The following is an 18,931-nucleotide window of genomic DNA, read 5'->3' on the forward strand; positions in this document are numbered from 1 at the left end:
ACTCTGTTCCGGCGTCTCAGGAGCTTAGCACCCACGAACATCACCGTATTCACTTAGCTCCTTAAACGTCGAAGTGAGTTACGGGAACTTGGAGAGCTATCGTGACTGCGAGTGCAACGCACCGTACCGTCGGCGTGTGAACAGACGATATAAATGATCGATTTTCAAGATTACTCATTGCAGCAAGAAACCTCACACTTTTATACACTCTCTAACCATATGGTAACCATACGTTTTTTGAAGTTTTAGTGTAAAAACAACTTATTTTGAATATTACACACACACAACAACAACAGAATGAGTAGCAGACGACGCGCTCTTCGCGACAGGCCTCTGGACGCAGCGCCATGATCTCCTGCCGTCATAATGCGGAGAAACAGTCAACTAGGCCAGTCGGCACACCTACCCATTTAGCCACCGTACCATGGTGAACGTTGCTCTGCCAATGTCGCATATATTTAGCAATAGACACGTGCGAAAGCGTCGGAGTTTGTTTATCTGTTAAATATTACGGGATAAAAGTAATGGGCCACAAATATAAGAAACTTCATCGTTATAAAGAAACGTTTGAGGCAGGCGCATGGGACAACTAATCCTGAAAATGGGTAAAAGGAGCCACAACGTACATTCTCAACGAAGCAATGCCAAATCAGTAAAAACATTCTGGAGTTACACATAATGATGACCTTGGTTCAACGTTCGCAGCGCTGGATTTTCCTCTAGCAATCGTAGCATGGAACTGCTGGAAGCAAAGGAACGGAAGTAGACAATCTCTTTCTTGTTATCCTCTTCTCTTATGTTACCAAGCTGATATGTCCCACAATATGATCTTTCTGTGTGTTTTTTACTCGCAGCAACACGCACGAGGCCTTAAAAGATTAAGATGTTGAAAACCTTAGAAATAAAGAACTACTGAAGCTAAGTAATTTGAATTCACGCAGATGTGTCAGCAGGGAGCACATAGTTTTCTACTTGCAAAACTATGTCCTGAGAGCGTAAAAAATAGTAAAAAAAAAATTCTTCACTAAATTTTAAGTACTGTCTTCATAGAAAATATGTACATAGTTCAAGTTGAATGCTGTCTGAGGCGAAGCAATTAGGTAATATTTTTGGCATTTTGTGGAAACTTAGTGCCAGCAAAAGCACTTTAATCACGCCATACACAGAACAAAATGTGCACCAGAAAGAAATAATATAACGTATGCAGGGCAAGCAGAGTGCTTTTTGTTGTAGCTAAATGCTCGCTCGTTTACCAGAGGTATATTTAACGTTCAATGGGTACATTTCTGCATTGTAGGTAAGCAGCATCATGAACAGTGTGCTTAAAAAAGCGTTAAGGTGACGCAATCACAGCACCGATAATTGCAATATTCGGGACGGTTCTCTGGACTGCTTCGAATGCAAAGGTTCTTTTCGACAAGGGCTCGCTTAGATTTCGTATTTATGCATGTGGCACTGGAGATATATTTTTCTTTAATGTCCTTATCTTTATCCCGATGTTGCCTAGGTCGATCTATGCCAACTCTGTTAAGCGGGACCATCCTTGCTACATTAATTTTTCGATCAAAGGGTCTTTGCATTGCTGCAATCATCAGCAATGTAGTGCCCTCGCATTCTCTTGTTTCAACTGTTCCAAATGTAGTCTCGCATCAAGGTCACGAAATTGCACATTTTTCAGTGAGTGCATTTTAAATACGGAGCAGTATGTCAATATGTCCATAAATGCATTCGTCATTGTCCAGTGAATATTATATCGCTTCTGTCTCTATTTCTAATACTATTTTATCAAAACCTCGACACAAGATATTAAGCAAGGGGTTATAACCGAGGTCAAGGAATGACCGCTCAATATTTCGCATCATTTTTGTTGCGATAGCAGTTATATGGACACTCCAGGTACAATTTGCCGTCGCCGTGATATACCGCATGAAGTCCAAGGGCGATAGCACTTTCGCCACGTGTCGCGTGCTGTAAGCGCGAGTGGAAGTACGTGAGGAAAGCCGACGATCGTGGCTTAATCTGGCGCGCACGAAGGAGAAAGCGGATGTCAAACGCGCCCTATTCCGTCGCGCGAACGGCGCCGGAAGAGCGGCGGGGGGAGGGAGGGGCACGGCGTTCTGCTCCGGCAGCAACTGCGCATGTCGCAACCGGGCGCAGAGGCAACTGACGATCGCGGCTCAATCTCGCGCGCCATTTATGGAGGAAAGCGGGGGAGGCAGCTCGGGAGGGATGGGGGGGAGGAGGGGGGTTCAACTCCGCCAACAAGTGTTTTTATTATGTCGGAACTGGCCTCACCACATGACATTTTTTTTTTTTAATCTGTAAATAGCAACTATAATGCAGTTGTAATTTAGCGCGCTTCTTTTTCACCCTTTTCTATTGCATTGTTATCACGTGCCATTACCGAATGGACTGTTTTGGTGACATAACTCAGAAAGCACCGCACAGTGTACTAACGAAGCACGGAAAAGAACTAGAGAAATGTCACTACAATATACTGTAATTCATGATTGATTGATTGAATAGTTAGTTAGTTAGTTAGTTAGTTAGTTAGTTAGTTAGTTAGTTAGTTAGTTAGTTAGTTAGTTAGTTAGTTAGTTAGTTAGTTAGTTAGTTAGTTAGTTAGTTAGTTAGTTAGTTAGTTAGTTCAGCACGCCATTGTTATTCGTGCGGAATTCTTTGACGTACAGCACCTAAATCTGTAATCTGTATACACGATTGCTTTTGCATTCCGCTTTCATCGGAGTGCCGCAGTGAATCAAACCCAGGACCTCTTTTTCGACAAAGCTATAGCAGCGGATACAGCTTGGTGAACCGAGACAGTTGTTAAACGAAAGCGTCCCTGACCGCCCATCGATGCGGCGACCCCGTAGCGACGCGATGTCCTGCTGCTTTTCGCGGTGCAGTCAAGGCGGCCATGCTGCAGGCCCGCGAGACGACGCTGGCGGCCGAACTTGGCCGGCCGCTGTCGCTGTCGTGCACTGCCCACGGTGCGCCGGGCCCCGCGTTCGTCTGGTCGTTCGGCAAGGTGGCGCTGGACAGCGGCGGCGACATGCGGCGCGTCGTGCGCAGCGAGCAGGAGGACGTGGTGCGCTGGAAGTCCACGCTGTCCGTGGAGAGGGTCGAGCTCGGCGACTACGGCCGCTACACGTGCACCGCGCGCAACGAGCTCGGCTACGACTGGTCCCGGTTCACGGTGCGACCAAGGGGTGAGCGGTGCATTGCTCGCCCCATGCGTGGACATTTTCGCCAACTCGGGCGCTCACTTGGGCCGCGCCTCGTGCGCCCCTTCCCAACGCAGGAAAACCCGACCCTCCCACGGCCGCGCGCGCGCTCAACGTGAGCCACTCGAGCGTGCTGCTGGTGTGGTCTCCGGGCTTCGACGGAGGGCTCGAGCAGCAGTTCCGCGTGCGCACGCGGCGGCTCGGCGGCGGACCGGGCTCCATCCGCTACGAGCACACTGCCTCGGCCCAGGGCGTTTTCGAGCTGCTCGTGCAGGGACTCGAGTCCGGCGTCGAGTACGCGTTTAGCGTGCAAGCGCGCAATGCGCTAGGCGATAGCGTCTTCAGCCACGAGTCACCCGCTGTCACGACAAAGAGTAAGGGTTCGGATCTATGCTTTCAACCATCATGAAGTGTTAAACACATTACAAAACATCGTATGCCAAAATCTTGAGCGTTAACCATGCGAACTGTTGCGAACACAGTACAAGGTGTGTCCCAGCTAACTTTAGCCAAGCTGTTAAAGAAAAAGAAAACACATGAGAAAAAGCAGGGTTCAGGATATAATTATAAAACCTACGGTGTTCAGTCGTCATACCCATGACGAGCGAACACCATAGGTCTTAAAATCGTGTCTCGCAACGTGTCTTTTTCTTATCTTTGATTTTCGTTTAAAAGCATGGCTAAAGTTAGCTGGGATCTCGTTCCGGAGCTTTCGTCATTTCGAAGCGGGTCGGTAGAGTAGGGCTGTATATTCGAGTCCTTGTGTGGTGCGCTGAAAAGGGAGGTGATGACAGGGGCTGGGGGAATGCAGTGTCGTCACGTCAGTTCCAGAGAAAATAGGAGACGTCTACTTTCACTGCGTGACGTGCTTGAATAAGCTTGTAGGCGCGACAAGCTACAACCATCTTTGCCGAAAGTCAAGATGAATAGTTTAGACCACTTATTAAACGCGTTCTCCTCATCATTACCATTCAAATCGGCAGACAGCAAAATCCAAGCGCGGAGTTGTCTATCCACGCCCGCCAGAGCTCACCCACGTGACTGCCCCTCGCAGCCTTCAGCTGGCCTCACAGCGGCGCCGTGATGGACGCACTTGGTGGACGCCAGGCGACGGTGGCACAGTTCCTGCTCGTCACCGTCGCTGCCGGCGCCACGCTGCTGCTCAACGGAATGTTGGCCGCCTGTCTCGTGCGCCGTCGACGCAGGAGGCGGCGGCGGCTAGCCGGTGCGTTACCAATAACACGGCGCTCTTGTCATAGATGATTCAATACGTACCAACTCGTCCACCTTAGGAATGATTCTGTTGCCTTTCGCCATATTTTGATACAGTGAAACTTGATTGACTTTGTTTATACTTGCTTTGTTTATCTTTTCACCCACTCTGATTGGTCTTGCACAAGGTTGGCAATATTGAATAAAGAAATTTTAAAAAATCTTTCCGTTAGACTTCAGTTCCTATTATAATTTTACTCTGATAGTATTAAGCCAATAATTCGCAGGCGCTTGACGTTGTGGGTTGTCATCAGCCGCCTGGAAAAAAGGGAAAGGCACGTGGAGGCCAAAAAAAATAAAGGAAATAGGTGAAGTGGTGAGGATTACGTACGGAGCCGGGGAGAATGCGGGCGCAGGCTATTACGTCGCCGTCACGTGACGGCGCTCTCGCTACGGTCGTAAAGGGGGAGGCGAAAGCGTTCAGGCCCGAGCAGGCTGCTGCTGCGGCGGAGATACAACCGTTTACTCAGTGCAGATTTATGGCCGTAGAACATCGTATGATATAACCTCTCAAATGTTATTGCTTCACATCTCTCTTAGACGATAAAATTAGCAGTCCACGATCTTGTTAAAGCGAACCTTTCTTAGCGAATTCACTCGAAATTTGCTGACCGTGGCTACTAATTGTGCCTGTATAGCTGTAGTACTGTCTCGCCGAATAGTTCACACACATAAAAAAATAAATATTACGGCAGTTCCGATGTATTTATTGAAATCAACGTTAAGTGATACTTTCGTGAATCGTCTCAATTAAAGGCTATGCAAATACATACAAGATGCGTGCAATTTTATTTCCAAGCACACAAAACGAACTGTTCACCTTTGTCTTCCATCATAGAGGTTCACTGCATTTTCTGTTGCACCTCTCGCTGCGCACACCCCATCTTATCGTTCTTACGTTGACCAACATCAAACATTGCCTCTGTCGTCATGGTATTACTACATCGACATCTCACAGTCTGCATTGACTTGAACTGCCGTTCGCATTTGGACATAGCTTGTAGACGCGGTAGTGTGGAAACAAACATTGCGTACTTACATCACTTGGTCATTGCATCAGGCCACTGTATCACATTTCAGTGGATACCGGCTTATTGTGGTATTCTGGCCAACGAAAAAGCAGATGAAGCTGCACGCAAAGGTCTTCAACACATAAACTATAAGCGGTTTTATTTCACCAGATCTGATGCTTCTCAACTAGCTAAAAGATTTGCTTCTGAAGAAAAGGATCGGCTCTGGAGCTCGCCGACCCAACATTACCCTTTCTTTTGCTCAATCGACCCAAATCTCAGATCTAAATCTTTGGGTTCTACGTGCAAAAACCACTTTCTGATTATGAGGCGCGCCGTAGTGGGGGATTCCGGAAATTTCGACCACCTGGGGTTCTTTAACGTGCGCCTAAATCTAAGTACACAGGTGTTTTCGCATTTCGCCCCCAGCGAAATGCGGCCGCCGGAGCCGGGACAAAATCTCAGATCCAGACTCCCATCCAGCATTGCTCGCCATCTGTAAACTCTATCTCACCGTCTTCGCCTGAGCACCACCTATGGAAACGGCTTACGGTACCGCTTCGGTCAAGTGATAAGTCCAAACTGCAACAACTGTGGCTCAATAGAAACCGTGTAGCATATCCTGTTTGAGTGTCGAGCGTATGTCGACGAGCGCATGTCGACGAGCGTGCGTTCTATGAACATTGCATGCATTCACTTACACAGAGACCTTTGTGATTTGACTATGTCTTAGGCCCTTTAGCCTGCCTCACGCAACAGAGGCGTGCAATGAACTTTTTATTTACATACTTAAAAAAACATTGGTCAACTCGACAAACTTTAGTTCTACTCTGTCATCCTCATGCACCTTTCACGCGGCGAATTCTGTCACCTCAATGTAGGGCGGTGCATACACTGAAATATGAAGGACTCTACCATTGCACGCCGTCGCCCATGAGTCAGGAAACTCATCGCTCAATTTTTTTTTACTTATTCCTTCTTTATGCGCCTCTCTCCTTCTCTCTTTCTCTCCCTCATTCCCTTCCACGCGCAGAGTAGCATGCCAGCGATGTCTTTACGCCGGCTAAAATCTCTGCATTTCATTAAGAAGTTCTCTCTCTCTCTCTCTCTCTCTCTCTCTCTCTCTCTCTCTCACGACATTAAAACTGTCACCTTTGCAGTGCATAAAAATTAACATAACATGGAGGAGGAGGAGTACATTTTAATTAAGGGAAAGGAGGAGAGGTTGGCATATAAGATGACGATAAAGACATTTAACTTTGTGCGCATCGTATTTAGTTTTATAGCATCAGGTAACCGCCTTTCTAAACGTCCAAGTAACATAGATTCCCAATGTGCATTGAATCTACATATATTTCCAAGTAATTGTTCGCATTACTTGTATTATTCGCACATGGTACAAGGCAAAACGCGACAGAAGCAAGGACACAGATGAATTTCACGTGCGTTTAGAGGAAGTCGAATTCTCAGTAAACTATAAAATCCGCTTATTCCGCCTCATTCAAGAAAAAAATAGAGCTTACGTGTTTTTCTCTGCAGGTCCGTTTAATTTCCTAGTCGCTTTTCTTTTATGCTTCTGTTTGTACTTCAGCTGTCATCGCCTCCAGGACGTTAATTACATTAACCTCCTTCTTGATTATTATTTGCAGCATCCGAGAAGAACTCTGTCGGCCATTCAGCGGACATGCAGTTTTGCAATTCGGCAAGCCACGAGTCCACCTTCGACGGGCACTCCATGGCGACGAGTGATGTTTACGTTGGTCAAGCCATAACTGTAAGTAAAGACCAAGGTTCGTAAGGCTTCATTTACCACCAGCAGCAGTGCGATCAGCATCCTCTTGGCACTAAAGTTTAACAACGTGATAGTTTTTGCCGTAGTTGTGCAGCTCCTCTGCATGATGCATGAAAAGAAGTCTTGTTCGTAAGAGACATTTGCATGGACACTAAGTCTCTGAGACGGCAACACCGGGCATCCTCTGTCCTGTTCTGCTGACGCGTAACTACCTTTCCACTGTGCTGACTTATACTATGGCTAGTCGCGAATGTCGTTAGCTAGCTGAGAAGTATAATATGAAAAGTTGCGAAGGTAAAGTAAAGATCGTCAAGGCATATGATTTCGTAGCTGACAGAATCCAGACAGTCGACAAGTGGAAGCAATGTTCAGTAGCCATTTTCGTATGGCATTCTTGCCTGCATGAACTGTCACAAATCTTCCAAAGAAAGAGTCCACCGATGCGTACCGCATAACACTATTCGCAGATGCCTGTGTTGTATTGACAGTTTTCTCATATATTTGTTAGATACAGGCTGCAGCCTGATCTAAACATTTTACGAGGGGTTCCATGTCTGGTAAAGCAAACCTCCAACAAATGTAAGTCTATAAGCGTAACACAGTTTGCTATATTTTACAATGCTGGATCTGAGGTTTTCCTTCTTATACCAGTCGCCATATACAACTGTTAAGGTGTCCACGTTATTAGTTTTAGTAATCACTCTTCCTGTGATGTGTTTATTCCCCATATTATCGACAATGTTATTTGCGCGCACTTTTCTTCTGAGCCCACCAACCTTTACCACCGCTTACACAGAGGTAGAAGTTTTAGAGCAAATATTTCATCAAGTCATCGTGATTCCAGCAGCTTCTCAAGCAATTCTAACAGTGCCGTAAACGTAGTCCACAGATTATGTGAATGTTGTTTCGTTTTGTCTGTGCATGGAGCGCATATATATAGGCATTGTGTAACGATCGCAAGTTTGACGTTGTCGTCTCTTTCTTTTTATTTAATTTTCCCCAAAAAAAGTATGTCGTCGTGCTGCCTGGATATAATTTGTTAATGAACTGTAATAGACCACATCGAACAAGTATTTATTCCTCTCATTTAGCGGCTGTTCAAAGCTAATGCCGCTGTCATTGCTCGTTATATCGGCGTCTCGGGATCAGCGCCGTCTGGAAGTGGCTACCACCGCCGTGAATATCATACCGGTCAGTATTCTGAGTGGTGAGCGCTATAGCAGAGGCCAGTAAACGCTCTTTCGTGGGACCACGAGACGTCACAGTGCTTACATTGACGCGTTAGATCGGTATGAGCCTGTTTGAACATGTGTGCATACGACCCTTCATGGACCGTATGCCCTGGTCATTTCGCAGGAAATACCTCCTAGTGAAGAAAAACCTGAGATCGAACAGTGCTGCACGGACGCCATCTATGCGCCAGCTGCGCCGCACGAAGTGTTCGACCCCAGCGAATCACTGCTGCCCCGAAGCTCAAGTCACGCACCGCAGGTCGCGCAGGACTCCATTGTGCGCACAACGCCCAGCCATCCGCAGGCTGCGGCGGTGAGCTGCGTTCTCGGAAAGCTGGGCAGCCACATGGTGTGACCGCTCTGCCGCGTCGAGCAATGTGCAAGCTTTGCTCACGGAACAAGACACTCGCAGAATGCTGCAGCCACGCCGTACTGCGAGAGACTCCCTTCGGATTCGCTCTATTATTGTGACGGGGAACAAGCGGGCGGAACATCGTATTTTTCCCGGCGTGTTTTTGAGAATGATTGAACAGTCTTTATACGCATGTAGAATTCCTCGCGTTCATACTTTGCCGCGCAGACAATGTGATTCAGGTACCTGTTGTCCTGATGCCGTGTACTCTACGGTCCCTGTGATCTTTCAGACACCTTGAACTAGGCACTACCGCGGGCATAATTTCCGCAACCTCGGGCCAAGAAGCGAACGTCATGAGGCTGGTCAAATTACGGACAAAACCTTAATGAAACGACGCTGGCTTTTGATGTCCTACGTCATTACAGTCGCTTTCTAAATAACCCGAGCGTGAGCGAGTGCGTTAAGGGCTGCCTCATCGCTCTTAGCGTGGGTTGCACACTGGTGGGCATATGCCCCTTCCCCACTCCATGATTTTTAGCGCTCGTGCGTAGACCTTTGTATTCCGTCTGTTCTTAAGAATAACGACAGGAATGCTCCAAAGAGGGCCAACGAGGGCAGAAAATGTTGACTGCGGTGCAGTTATGGCGTTGATATGGACGCTACCTACACATAATAAGCAAATGCTGCGAAGTGCTGGAGGCGACCTTATTTATCATTATTTTTTCAGAGCGCTTTATCACTTTGTCACCTTGTACTTTTTTCCTCTTGCATAGGCGGCTGTCTGCAAACTTACAACAATCGCTGAACGAGAGATAGGCCGACAAGCGCAGCAGCCGAATTACCTCATCCTCCGTCACCAGCTCGCCATTCAGCCTTTCCAACAGTGTCGAATAACTGATGAGTGGCGACGATGCTGACGTGGCTTTGGTGGCAGTGAACACAGCTGAATGAATTATTTTCATGGTGCCACTCGCCGGCGGTGCTCTGAGAATCGCGACTAGTTTAGATCATTTCAGCAAGGCTCTCAGCACGCTATATAACGGCGCTACGGAGAGGAGCGCTGATCAATGTGGTCCGCAGAACGAAGCTACAAGCCGCGCAGCCTATCAAAAATAGGAAACTGAGGGTGTCTCCGTGCGCTCAGAACAGCGCAAAGTATGTAGTCGGGAAACGATAAAGCCAAATTCTATCAAAACACTTGGTCAGTCATTCCAACACGGCAAACATGACGCCTTAGCCATGTTCCTAAGCAAGCCACTCGCGCATTTCACTCATCCACTACATTTCCTCTGTTGCAAAGAAGCAGGCCGCCCCAATTTTTCCGCCAAACACCGCCAAACCATCTTTCCAGCATTGCCATAGTTGCGAAGAAACCTAGTGATTCTTGGGAGGCATGATCAAGTTGCACAGCGTGGCAGATGCTGTAAGCTCGCTAGGAAAAGAACGTTCAACAATCAAGCACAGCTTTGTCCCACTTTCTTACCTGCCTTTAAAGCGTTTGTTTGATATAAATGGCGTATTCCTTGAACAAAACATCGCTAAGTACTCGCCTGTTGTGCCTCCGACGTGATTGTGATAGTCGGTGTTTATGCGGAGAAGCACTCGCTAAGTGCCAGTATTTATTCTCGTGGCTCCAACTGAGTGTTCGGTTGTGCCCTTGCGCGATGTGTTGCGGAAATCTCTGAAAAAAAAAAAACTCCTGATTCAACATGCCGCAGATCGTTTCTTTTTGTCTTCATTGAAGCAAAAAGGTGTTTGCACTATGGTGCGAGGAAAGTAAATGCAACATAAATGTTCTGGTACACTATACCATACATCCTACTTGGTGTAAAAAGGAAAGAAAAAATATCTGTATGCAGCTAAGAAACCATATTGTTAACTGGACGACTTTGTACATAATAAAATGGTTGCACAAGCTTATTTTTGTGCATAGAAGTTCTCACTACTGCGTCCGCATTTTTTCGTTTTCTTTCTTTCTTCTCGCGTGTTTGATTGTCGCATATTGTGGCACACTCTACGGCTGCAACCACAAGCTTTTAAACAAGACTGTCTGTTAGCAGAAGATTATATAGCCATGTTTGTATCAGAAACGGGGCTTTTCCCAGAGACTATGAAGACTCCACGAGAAGCAGCCTTGCATTACAAGCACTCATTTCAATGTGTGAAGCATCGCTTCAAGTTTGATATCAATACAGAAAGGTGATGATTATACTTGCGACAAAAGACAAGAAATATGGCTGAAGTTATTTTTGACATCCATCGCTGCTATATATAAAAAAAACTACACCTGCGATAGCTTCCTTTCTTAAAGAGAAAGCTTGGCGCATATATATATATATATATATCTATATATATATATAAAGCGCCCGCTAGTCTCGTAGCAAAAAAACTGATTGATCAAAACGTAAATTCAACTAAAACGAGACATTTCAAGGTTTTGCGGTGCCTGTCATGCTTTAAAAATCCGGGTTCCATTCGGCGCTCACACTGGCTGTCTCCTTGAATTTCACTGAATGCAGGTATTACATGCGAACGGCCTTTGCGAGGAAGGTGACATTGTGTTTGGAGCTCATGGAAGCTCGGTGCAATGGACCAAACAAGGTTACTCTCTGACACCTTGGTTAAAATAGGAACGCCGCAACACAAAAAAAAAAAGAAAGAAAGAACGCGAGCATCGAAGGTAGTGACGTCCTGTCACGTGCTGGGACGCCGACAGCGCAACATAGAGGCACTCGGGAGCGTTGTGTGGTCCGTGCACGTATCTCAACCTAAGTGTCTGTGAAAAGCGCCAAGTATGTATACATACGAGTATATGGAGACGCATTAGCAAGGTACCAAATCGGTAGCAGTATGACGGAAGGTAAGCAACAAAAGAAAGACAAAAAAAAAAAGGGAGGAAGCGACTTGCCAGCAGCGCCTGCTGATCTCGATTAATGTCGCGGGCGCCCGCTTGCCAAGTGATAATTGGGTTTCGCCCGCTGACTTCGCGAGGAAGTAAACCGACCAAGGCGCCTGCTCTCTGCCTGCATATAAAAGCGTCGCGCGCGGGTGCTCCAACGCAGAGTCCAGCTATACTCTGCTCCGCAGGGCTGCAATGGACAACGGACGTGCCCTTAGAGGTGAGGTGAGCTCTTCATGTTCTAGGGAGAGGTGTACGCTGCAAGTAAACTTTCGTACCACTATAGTTCTGGAGTTCGCTAACACCCACTACGATTTGAGCTATGTAAGGGGGCACTCAAGAGAAAAAGAAATAATTTCTTCTGTAGTAGTAAATTACCCTTCTACTGTAATAAAGAAGACATTCTCAATGTTTGGGGTGGCTGAGTAAGACAAAAAAGGCGCAACAAGGAAAAGGCTACAGTGGCGGCGCCGCCTTAAATTCCCGCAACAGTTCGCCGTGTCACTAGTTGTTCATCAGCAAAAATTGATTAAGTTGTATCTGAAATGGCCAGATACTGAACTCGGCAGGTTGAGAGAACTGTTAACGCCCCCCCGACAGCCTTAACACAATAAATACTTCAAACTTCGTGACGTCACGCTCGTGTACCGGCACGGTGGTTTCGACGCAAAATTTTAAAAAAATGCAAATTTAGCCTTCATTTTCTGTTTTAGTAATCAGCATCTTGCCACAAAATTATTAAAAACGATGTTTTGAGATACTTCATCAGTCTAAATAGGTTTAGCCTTTTTTTTTTCTTTTCGTCCAGTATCCTTTTCAGTAGTCTACCCCGTGTTTGATCGCTACCACCCCACACCCAACTTGTCCCACACCTAGATGTGCCGCAGTCGTCATAAGCTTGCAAACGCAACGTATCTACCGCACGCTGTGCGTCACGAGGTGTTAGATGCTCTTATCGCATCCAGATAGGCAATGTCCTCGTGGCACAACCAGTCGTCACCGAATAGAAGGGGGGGGGGGGGGGGGGGGGGTTCAAAAAGGTCGGTGCACCTTGTTTGAGTTCTTCCTTACTATCACTCACGCACACACACGAGAGACGCATGGACGTGCGAAGCACTGTACCCATGTAAACACTTTCATTTAGACTCGTTTCTCTCTAAAAACACCAAATTGTCTGTAAGCAGCTCTCGCTGTCTTGTCACCGTTTCTACTCCGGTGACGTTTGCTTAATAAGGCTTCCTCGTCGCATTTGCGGTGTCAAACAACGCCACGGGCACTCGTGACAACGGTACGACTCACACGAGAGGCACCTTTTCACATTTCAGGTGTCCAAGAAAGCAATACTGCCACTGCCAGTCAAGACAGCAACTGTGTGTAGATTTGAACACCAGAAAACGAAGGGACGCCATGTCACCGCCCATCCACACCGGGTGCTCGTTTTTCACCAAATAAAGCGCGTGTGTCACCTCCCGCCAGGTTAATTATCTGTGCCTTGCAGCTTATGTAAAAGCTTCTCTTTCTATTTCTCTCACAGACATAAACACTATTCAAACGCCTAAAAATACGTCGATGTTATTGTTCTTTGTGCATAAGGACGTCTCGTATCTCACGTACCTTGCGACAAATAAAGTAAGTGTATTGTAAGTGCGAAAATTGCGCACAACGAGCAGCGGCGCCCAACCTGAACGGAGGAAGTGAGAGTCACGCGCCACGGCGAGTTGCGACTCCTTATCGCGATAGGGAGAATCGGCAATGCCTCAGGGAATGAGGCAATGTTTGGGTCTGAAAGAAGTTGCCGTATTCAGGTGAAATTGGCGCCCTACGTAAGTCTCGGGCAAGTTTTTCATTTACATCGCAGAGGCCCCAGTTATGAGGCTTTCAATTCAACTCAGTTTTATTGGTGATCATTAAATATACACAGTCGCAGTATTATGGAGGAGGACGACCCAAAGTAGAAACTGTACACGAGGCCTCCTAAAAGAGGGATGTGGGATTTCTTAATTTCAGGGTCGACTCGATGGCGTTCTTGAAACGATGTGGATCGAAATCGAGCGCGGTGTCAGTGAGCAGGTCATTCCAGTCAGCACATTTGTGAATTCATGCAGGAACTCCACGAACATGCTAGGAGACTGGAATGACCTCCCACATGACGTAAGATTGCGTTCACATGTAAATGTTTCTTTTCTACGTTTTTTTTTTTTCCTTGAGACAGCCCTCCACGAAAAAGAAATGTTTGTGGATTTGCTATAGCGTAAACTGAAACTGACACGTCTACAGACGGAACAGCAATCACGCTGGCTGCAGCATTTCTGTTGCACTCACGACAGTGCACGCGCGTGCATGCAGAGGCCGAACCCAGCGCCTCAGTACCCAAGGCTTTTATTCCGTCACGTGTTCTCACTTGTAGACATTTTCATGGTGGCTCTCGTGTGCCCGGGTACAGCTTCCCAGAAATCACGTTGTTCCTCCAGGCTGGCTGCGTCTAGACGTTCCCATGAAGCTTTGCTGCTGCCTAGCCCTTCTAGGAATGACACAGGGACAGTTCTTTTCGAAGACAACCAACACTATACCTCGTATGGGCAGAAGGGCTTTTGACTACCCTCCGGTGAGTGACGTTCATTATGACGCGGCGTTGGCCGCTTGGTTTACAACGTAAGAAATTTTAAATAGTAAGGTCTTAAAAGGGGCGTTGAAGACACGCGCGATGTGCCAGTTGGGAACTAAATATATTTCTTATTTTTATTTATAACAAATAGCCTGCTGTTACCGACCAAATAGATCGCCATATTTTTCTGCCGCTAACGCTATACTTCTACTGCTAACACGTCTGTACGAGCATGTCCTACGTCCGGCGTTGACATCTCCGACATGCGATTCGCAGTTGGAAGAACAGAGGTTGAGCCGCGTTCTCGGCCTCCTGAGGGCAGACCCGTCGCATCAGTCGGTGGCAATGGCCGACCTGGGATATCTACTGGGAGCGGATGGCGTGCAGTACAGAGCCTGGCAAAGACCGATCAATGGTACATAACGTGGCCCTAAGTGCCATAAATATAGCGCATGTGAGAAAGCTGGACTTTGAACGCAGCTGTCCCGCGCGTGTATTTGTACTGGCGTGTGCCTGCTTTTTAACGCACCTGTGCGTGTGAGCGTGCGCAAACATCAATGATAAACTTGTGACGAACAACTTTTGCGAGCAACTCCAACTCGTTAGTGTCATGCTTTACGAAACGTTGATTGATTGATTGATTGATTGATTGATTGATTGATTGATTGATTGATTGATTGATTGATTGATTGATTGATTGATTGATTGATTGATTGATTGATTGATTGATTGATTGATCGATCGATCGATCGATCTCAAATGCGCTTGTCTGCTTGCCGCCCTGACCGATTGCCTGGCCGCTTGGAAATTTGCATGCTTCGCAGCAGGTTGCCATGGAAGCCAGTGCCGAGTTCAGGGAGCTGCGCTGCTACGGACCTTGCAAGACGTCGACAATGTGTAATGATGACCTCTGAAGAAGCGGTTCCTCTTCATCGTGGCGAAGAAGCGATTATTGTTTAAAATTAATAAAACACACAGACGCCTCTGTTGGAGGTAGTGAAAACTTCATGCAATGTGAAATGCCACGTATGCGCAGAAGCTGAGCTCATATGAGCTAGCAGTTTCGCAGGAAAACTCGCGTGTGCCTCGGGCTCCCATTCACGCAAATCTGTATGGGTTTCAGCCACTACGTGTAAGATATGGCACCTCAGGCACGTGATATTTGGCTGCAAGCGCCAGTTTCTCCGTCATTCATACTGCCATTTTTACACCCTATAGACACTTAAACTAACCAGCGACATCATCCCATCACTTTTATGTAATGTGTCGGTGAAGTCGGTAATCTCGCATGTCTCGAAGAACGGCGGTGCATCTCCTGAGACGAAAGCAGCTGCGGTGAGAAGCCTACTCAGTGAGGAGGCAGCTTAATTACCTCTTGTCGTCCGAATCGCCTCACAGTGGGCAATGCGCCTCGCCCTGACTCCAAAAATACAGCTTATGACATCGCAAAAACATGTCTGCTTCTCTAGACACACGACAGCTAACATGTAGGTGCCCTTACATTCGCTAGCGTGACGCGCCAGCTATACTATGACATTCCGTTAAAAGACAACCGACGAAAAAGAAATGAAACAGAATAAAGAATATTACTGCTCAAATATACTATTTACAGCAAAATTTGACTGATGTAGTACGTATTGTAGCATGTATTGAGCAACAGAAGCTGGATAAGAAACTTTTCATTGTAGTCTACAATAGTCTCATTTACAATATTTCCCTGAATGTAATAAGGAAGAAGTTAAATTGAGAATAACGAATTATGTAGTTAGGCAAACTACAAAAAATTGTCTGACTTGTTCAAGGTGACGATAAACAACGTTACCTTGGTTCTGTCCAGCCAAGCGGCTCTTGCAGAATATATATAATATATATATATATATATATATATATATATATATTATTTTGGCACTAGTTACGTGGCACACATGGTATGTAATAAGCATTGCTGATGTGTACCAGAAACTTGTTTCCACATTTTGGTAAAACTTCATGGCGCAAGTATGCGCGCCGGCGGCCGCCGTCATCGGCAAGCTCCAGACCGCGGCAGCACCATGCGTATCAAGTGGTTCCCGGCGCACGCCGGCGAGTGTGCATTCTCACCGGACCACAACGAGACGGCCCATTCGGCGACGCGAGCGCTTACCCTCCGCGCCCCTCGAGAGTGACCGTTCCGTGTGGTGGTTCGAAACCAAGGACCGAGTGACCAGTTATGGCGAAGTTACCAAGCGTTACCGCTTAGCTCAACGAACAATGCCGCCTCCCCACCCGATGCTCAGTCGGGAGGAGGCCGTCATCCTAAGGCACATACCGACCGGGTCACTCCTCGCCCCGGCAGTACAACACGTGCTTCACCCAAAACTCTAACCGAGTGGTGCGTGCGGTGTTTGTGCAGTGGGTCCGGTGGACCAATGGCATAACATGTGGGACTGTGCCAGATTCCCGACCGAAGCTACCTCCGGGACATACCCGCCCGAACTTCAAAGTGCAGTGCAGTCTATTGATAAGGACGCTCAACTATGGGCCATCCAGCAGGCCCGGGGTCGACCTTAGATCGACGCGTGGCCAACGGCACGACGCGTTAAACCGTCGGTTCCCGGCATTTTAAAATAGTTATTTCTATCCTGTCCTATTCTATCATAGAAGGTTTGGAAAGGTCAACATTATGAAAAGTATAGTTTCATAACAAGTGCTATACGTATGGTGCAGGTGTCCCTAATGGTTCTTGCCCAGTTTCGCTTTCAATGAAGTGCCTCGATGAGGGGTTGCTACTGACAGCTCCTACAAATAAACTTTGCTGGTACTGCAGTGTTGTGCGCCTCTGCTCTGCCTTATATGCGGCGAATCTACGCTGTTGGCTAAAAGCGACTAAAAACGATGAAGTTTGAGCATCTTCGCTCGGGATTTCGAGGCTGCAGAAACCTTTCTGCACACATAGCATAATGATATTGCCTATGGTGCCGTCGACTGTCGTACAGCGAAGGCGAAATAATGTTGCTCAAGAAGCACAGGTTTCTAAAGCAGAGCACTCTGCATCCGAAAGCAAGCTTGTCTCTTCGGGCCTCCCGCTGAACAACGCATCAATGCACGTGGCAGGCTCTTGTGGGTGGCATCAATGTTCTTAAGTTTTCGGGGTTGACGATAGCTAAGAGAACTTCTTTCGCTTTCGTTTTGGACTGCGCTGCTGCAAAGAGCTTTAGAAGCGTTAGTATTTGACCCACTGACATTAAGGCAGGGGCATTCCAGCGCCCCGGGCGTCGTTGCTGCCACCGGTCAGAACAGCATTTGTCATGTGGGATCGATTTGCCAGTAGTATCAAAAAGGGTTACTTTGTCATCATCCTCAAAGTGTGTGTGTGTGTGTGTGTGTGTGTGTGTGTGTGTGTGTGTGTGTGTGTGTGTGTGTGTGTGTGTGTGTGTGTGTGTGTGTGTGTGTGTGTGTGTGTGTGTGTGTGTGTGTGTGTGTGTGTGTGTGTGTGTGTGTGTGTGTGTGTGTGTGTGTGTGTGTGTGTGTGTGTGTGTGTGTGTGTGTGTGTGTGTGTGTGTGTGTGTGTGTGTGTGTGTGTGTGTGTGTGTGTGTGTGTGTGTGTGTGTGTGTGTGTGTGTGTGTGTGTGTGTGTGTGTGTGTGTGTGTGTGTGTGTGTGTGTGTGTGTGTGTGTGTGTGTGTGTGTGTGTGTGTGTGTGTGTGTGTGTGTGTGTGTGTGTGTGTGTGTGTGTGTGTGTGTGTGTGTGTGTGTGTGTGTGTGTGTGTGTGTGTGTGTGTTTGTGCGTGTGCGTGTGCGTGTGCGTGTGCGTGTGCGCGTGCGCGCGCGCGTGTGTGTGTGCGCGTGTGTGTGTGTTCGTGCGTGTGCGCGCATGTATCACAGCCTCCAAAGCTGTCTTCTCCACAATAACAAAATGTATGAGAAGAAGCCCACTTATTGTTGCGATAGCATTTCTATGGACACTCCGGGCACATTCTTGCCGTCGCCGTGGTGTTCCGTATAAAGTCCAAGGGCGATGACCGTCGCCACGCAGAGTGCTGTATGTGCGAATGAAAGCGCGCCAGTGGAGTCGACGATCGCGGCCCAATCTGGCGTGCGCAAGGGGGAAAACTGAGAAGAAACGCGCCTTCTTCCGTCGCGTGAAATGGCGGGAAGGGAGGGAGGGAGAGAGGGAGGGAGGGGGCGGCGTTCTCCGGCAACAACTGTGTATTTGTGTCCGTGCGCTAGGGGAACCGACGATAGCGACTCAATTTCGTGCGGGCAAGGGAACAAAGTGGGGAGGCAGCGGGGTAGGGATGGGCAGCGCGGCCTCCCTATCTTGAAAGCGATCTGCAGACGGCTCATACCTTTGTGCGGCAGACGGCTCATACCTTTGTGCGTGTGTTCTCACCACTCAGTTTCGGTTGAAGCGATAAACAGCACGAAGGTCACTTCGCTCGCTGCAGCCGCCGCGCTTCCTCACGCCAGCGTTTTGACAGCGAGTGTCCGTGGTCATCGAGTGTGATGTATTCATGTTTGCCTGTGCGCGCGGACACCATGGTTGTTAATTTAGTTAGTAAAC

The 18,931-nt window shown here is 47.5% G+C and overlaps 2 protein-coding genes across 3 annotated transcripts in view; both read left to right on the forward strand.

Annotated features, from left to right (window-relative positions):
• LOC126531802 (nephrin-like) overlaps window positions 1-10,827 on the forward strand; it is a 74,893-nt gene extending 64,066 nt beyond the window's left edge. Inside the window, exons 16-20 of the mRNA XM_050179530.2 lie at window positions 2,907-3,209; window positions 3,302-3,598; window positions 4,279-4,449; window positions 7,156-7,280; window positions 8,655-10,827. Coding sequence (XP_050035487.1) covers window positions 2,907-3,209; window positions 3,302-3,598; window positions 4,279-4,449; window positions 7,156-7,280; window positions 8,655-8,885 — 1,127 coding nt within the window. The 3' untranslated portion in view covers window positions 8,886-10,827. The remainder of the gene's footprint in view (window positions 1-2,906; window positions 3,210-3,301; window positions 3,599-4,278; window positions 4,450-7,155; window positions 7,281-8,654) is intronic.
• A 397-nt stretch (window positions 10,828-11,224) lies between these two features.
• Window positions 11,225-15,397, forward strand: LOC126531816 (uncharacterized). 2 transcript variants are annotated; one of them, XM_050179548.3, is made up of 4 exons: window positions 11,225-12,004; window positions 14,256-14,389; window positions 14,666-14,804; window positions 15,217-15,397. In XM_050179548.3, the coding sequence occupies exons 1-4, from the start codon at window positions 11,980-11,982 to the stop codon at window positions 15,288-15,290; spliced, it is 372 nt and encodes a 123-aa protein (XP_050035505.2). In that variant the 5' UTR covers window positions 11,225-11,979; the 3' UTR covers window positions 15,291-15,397. The 2 variants fall into 2 exon arrangements, with proteins under 2 accessions (XP_050035505.2, XP_050035504.2); XM_050179547.3 differs by having other exon boundaries at window positions 11,234-12,004; window positions 15,214-15,397.
• Window positions 15,398-18,931: the final 3,534 nt, after the last annotated feature.

The sequence above is a fragment of the Dermacentor andersoni genome, chromosome 5, assembly GCF_023375885.2.
Source record: "Dermacentor andersoni chromosome 5, qqDerAnde1_hic_scaffold, whole genome shotgun sequence".
Taxonomy (NCBI): Eukaryota; Metazoa; Arthropoda; class Arachnida; order Ixodida; family Ixodidae; genus Dermacentor; species Dermacentor andersoni.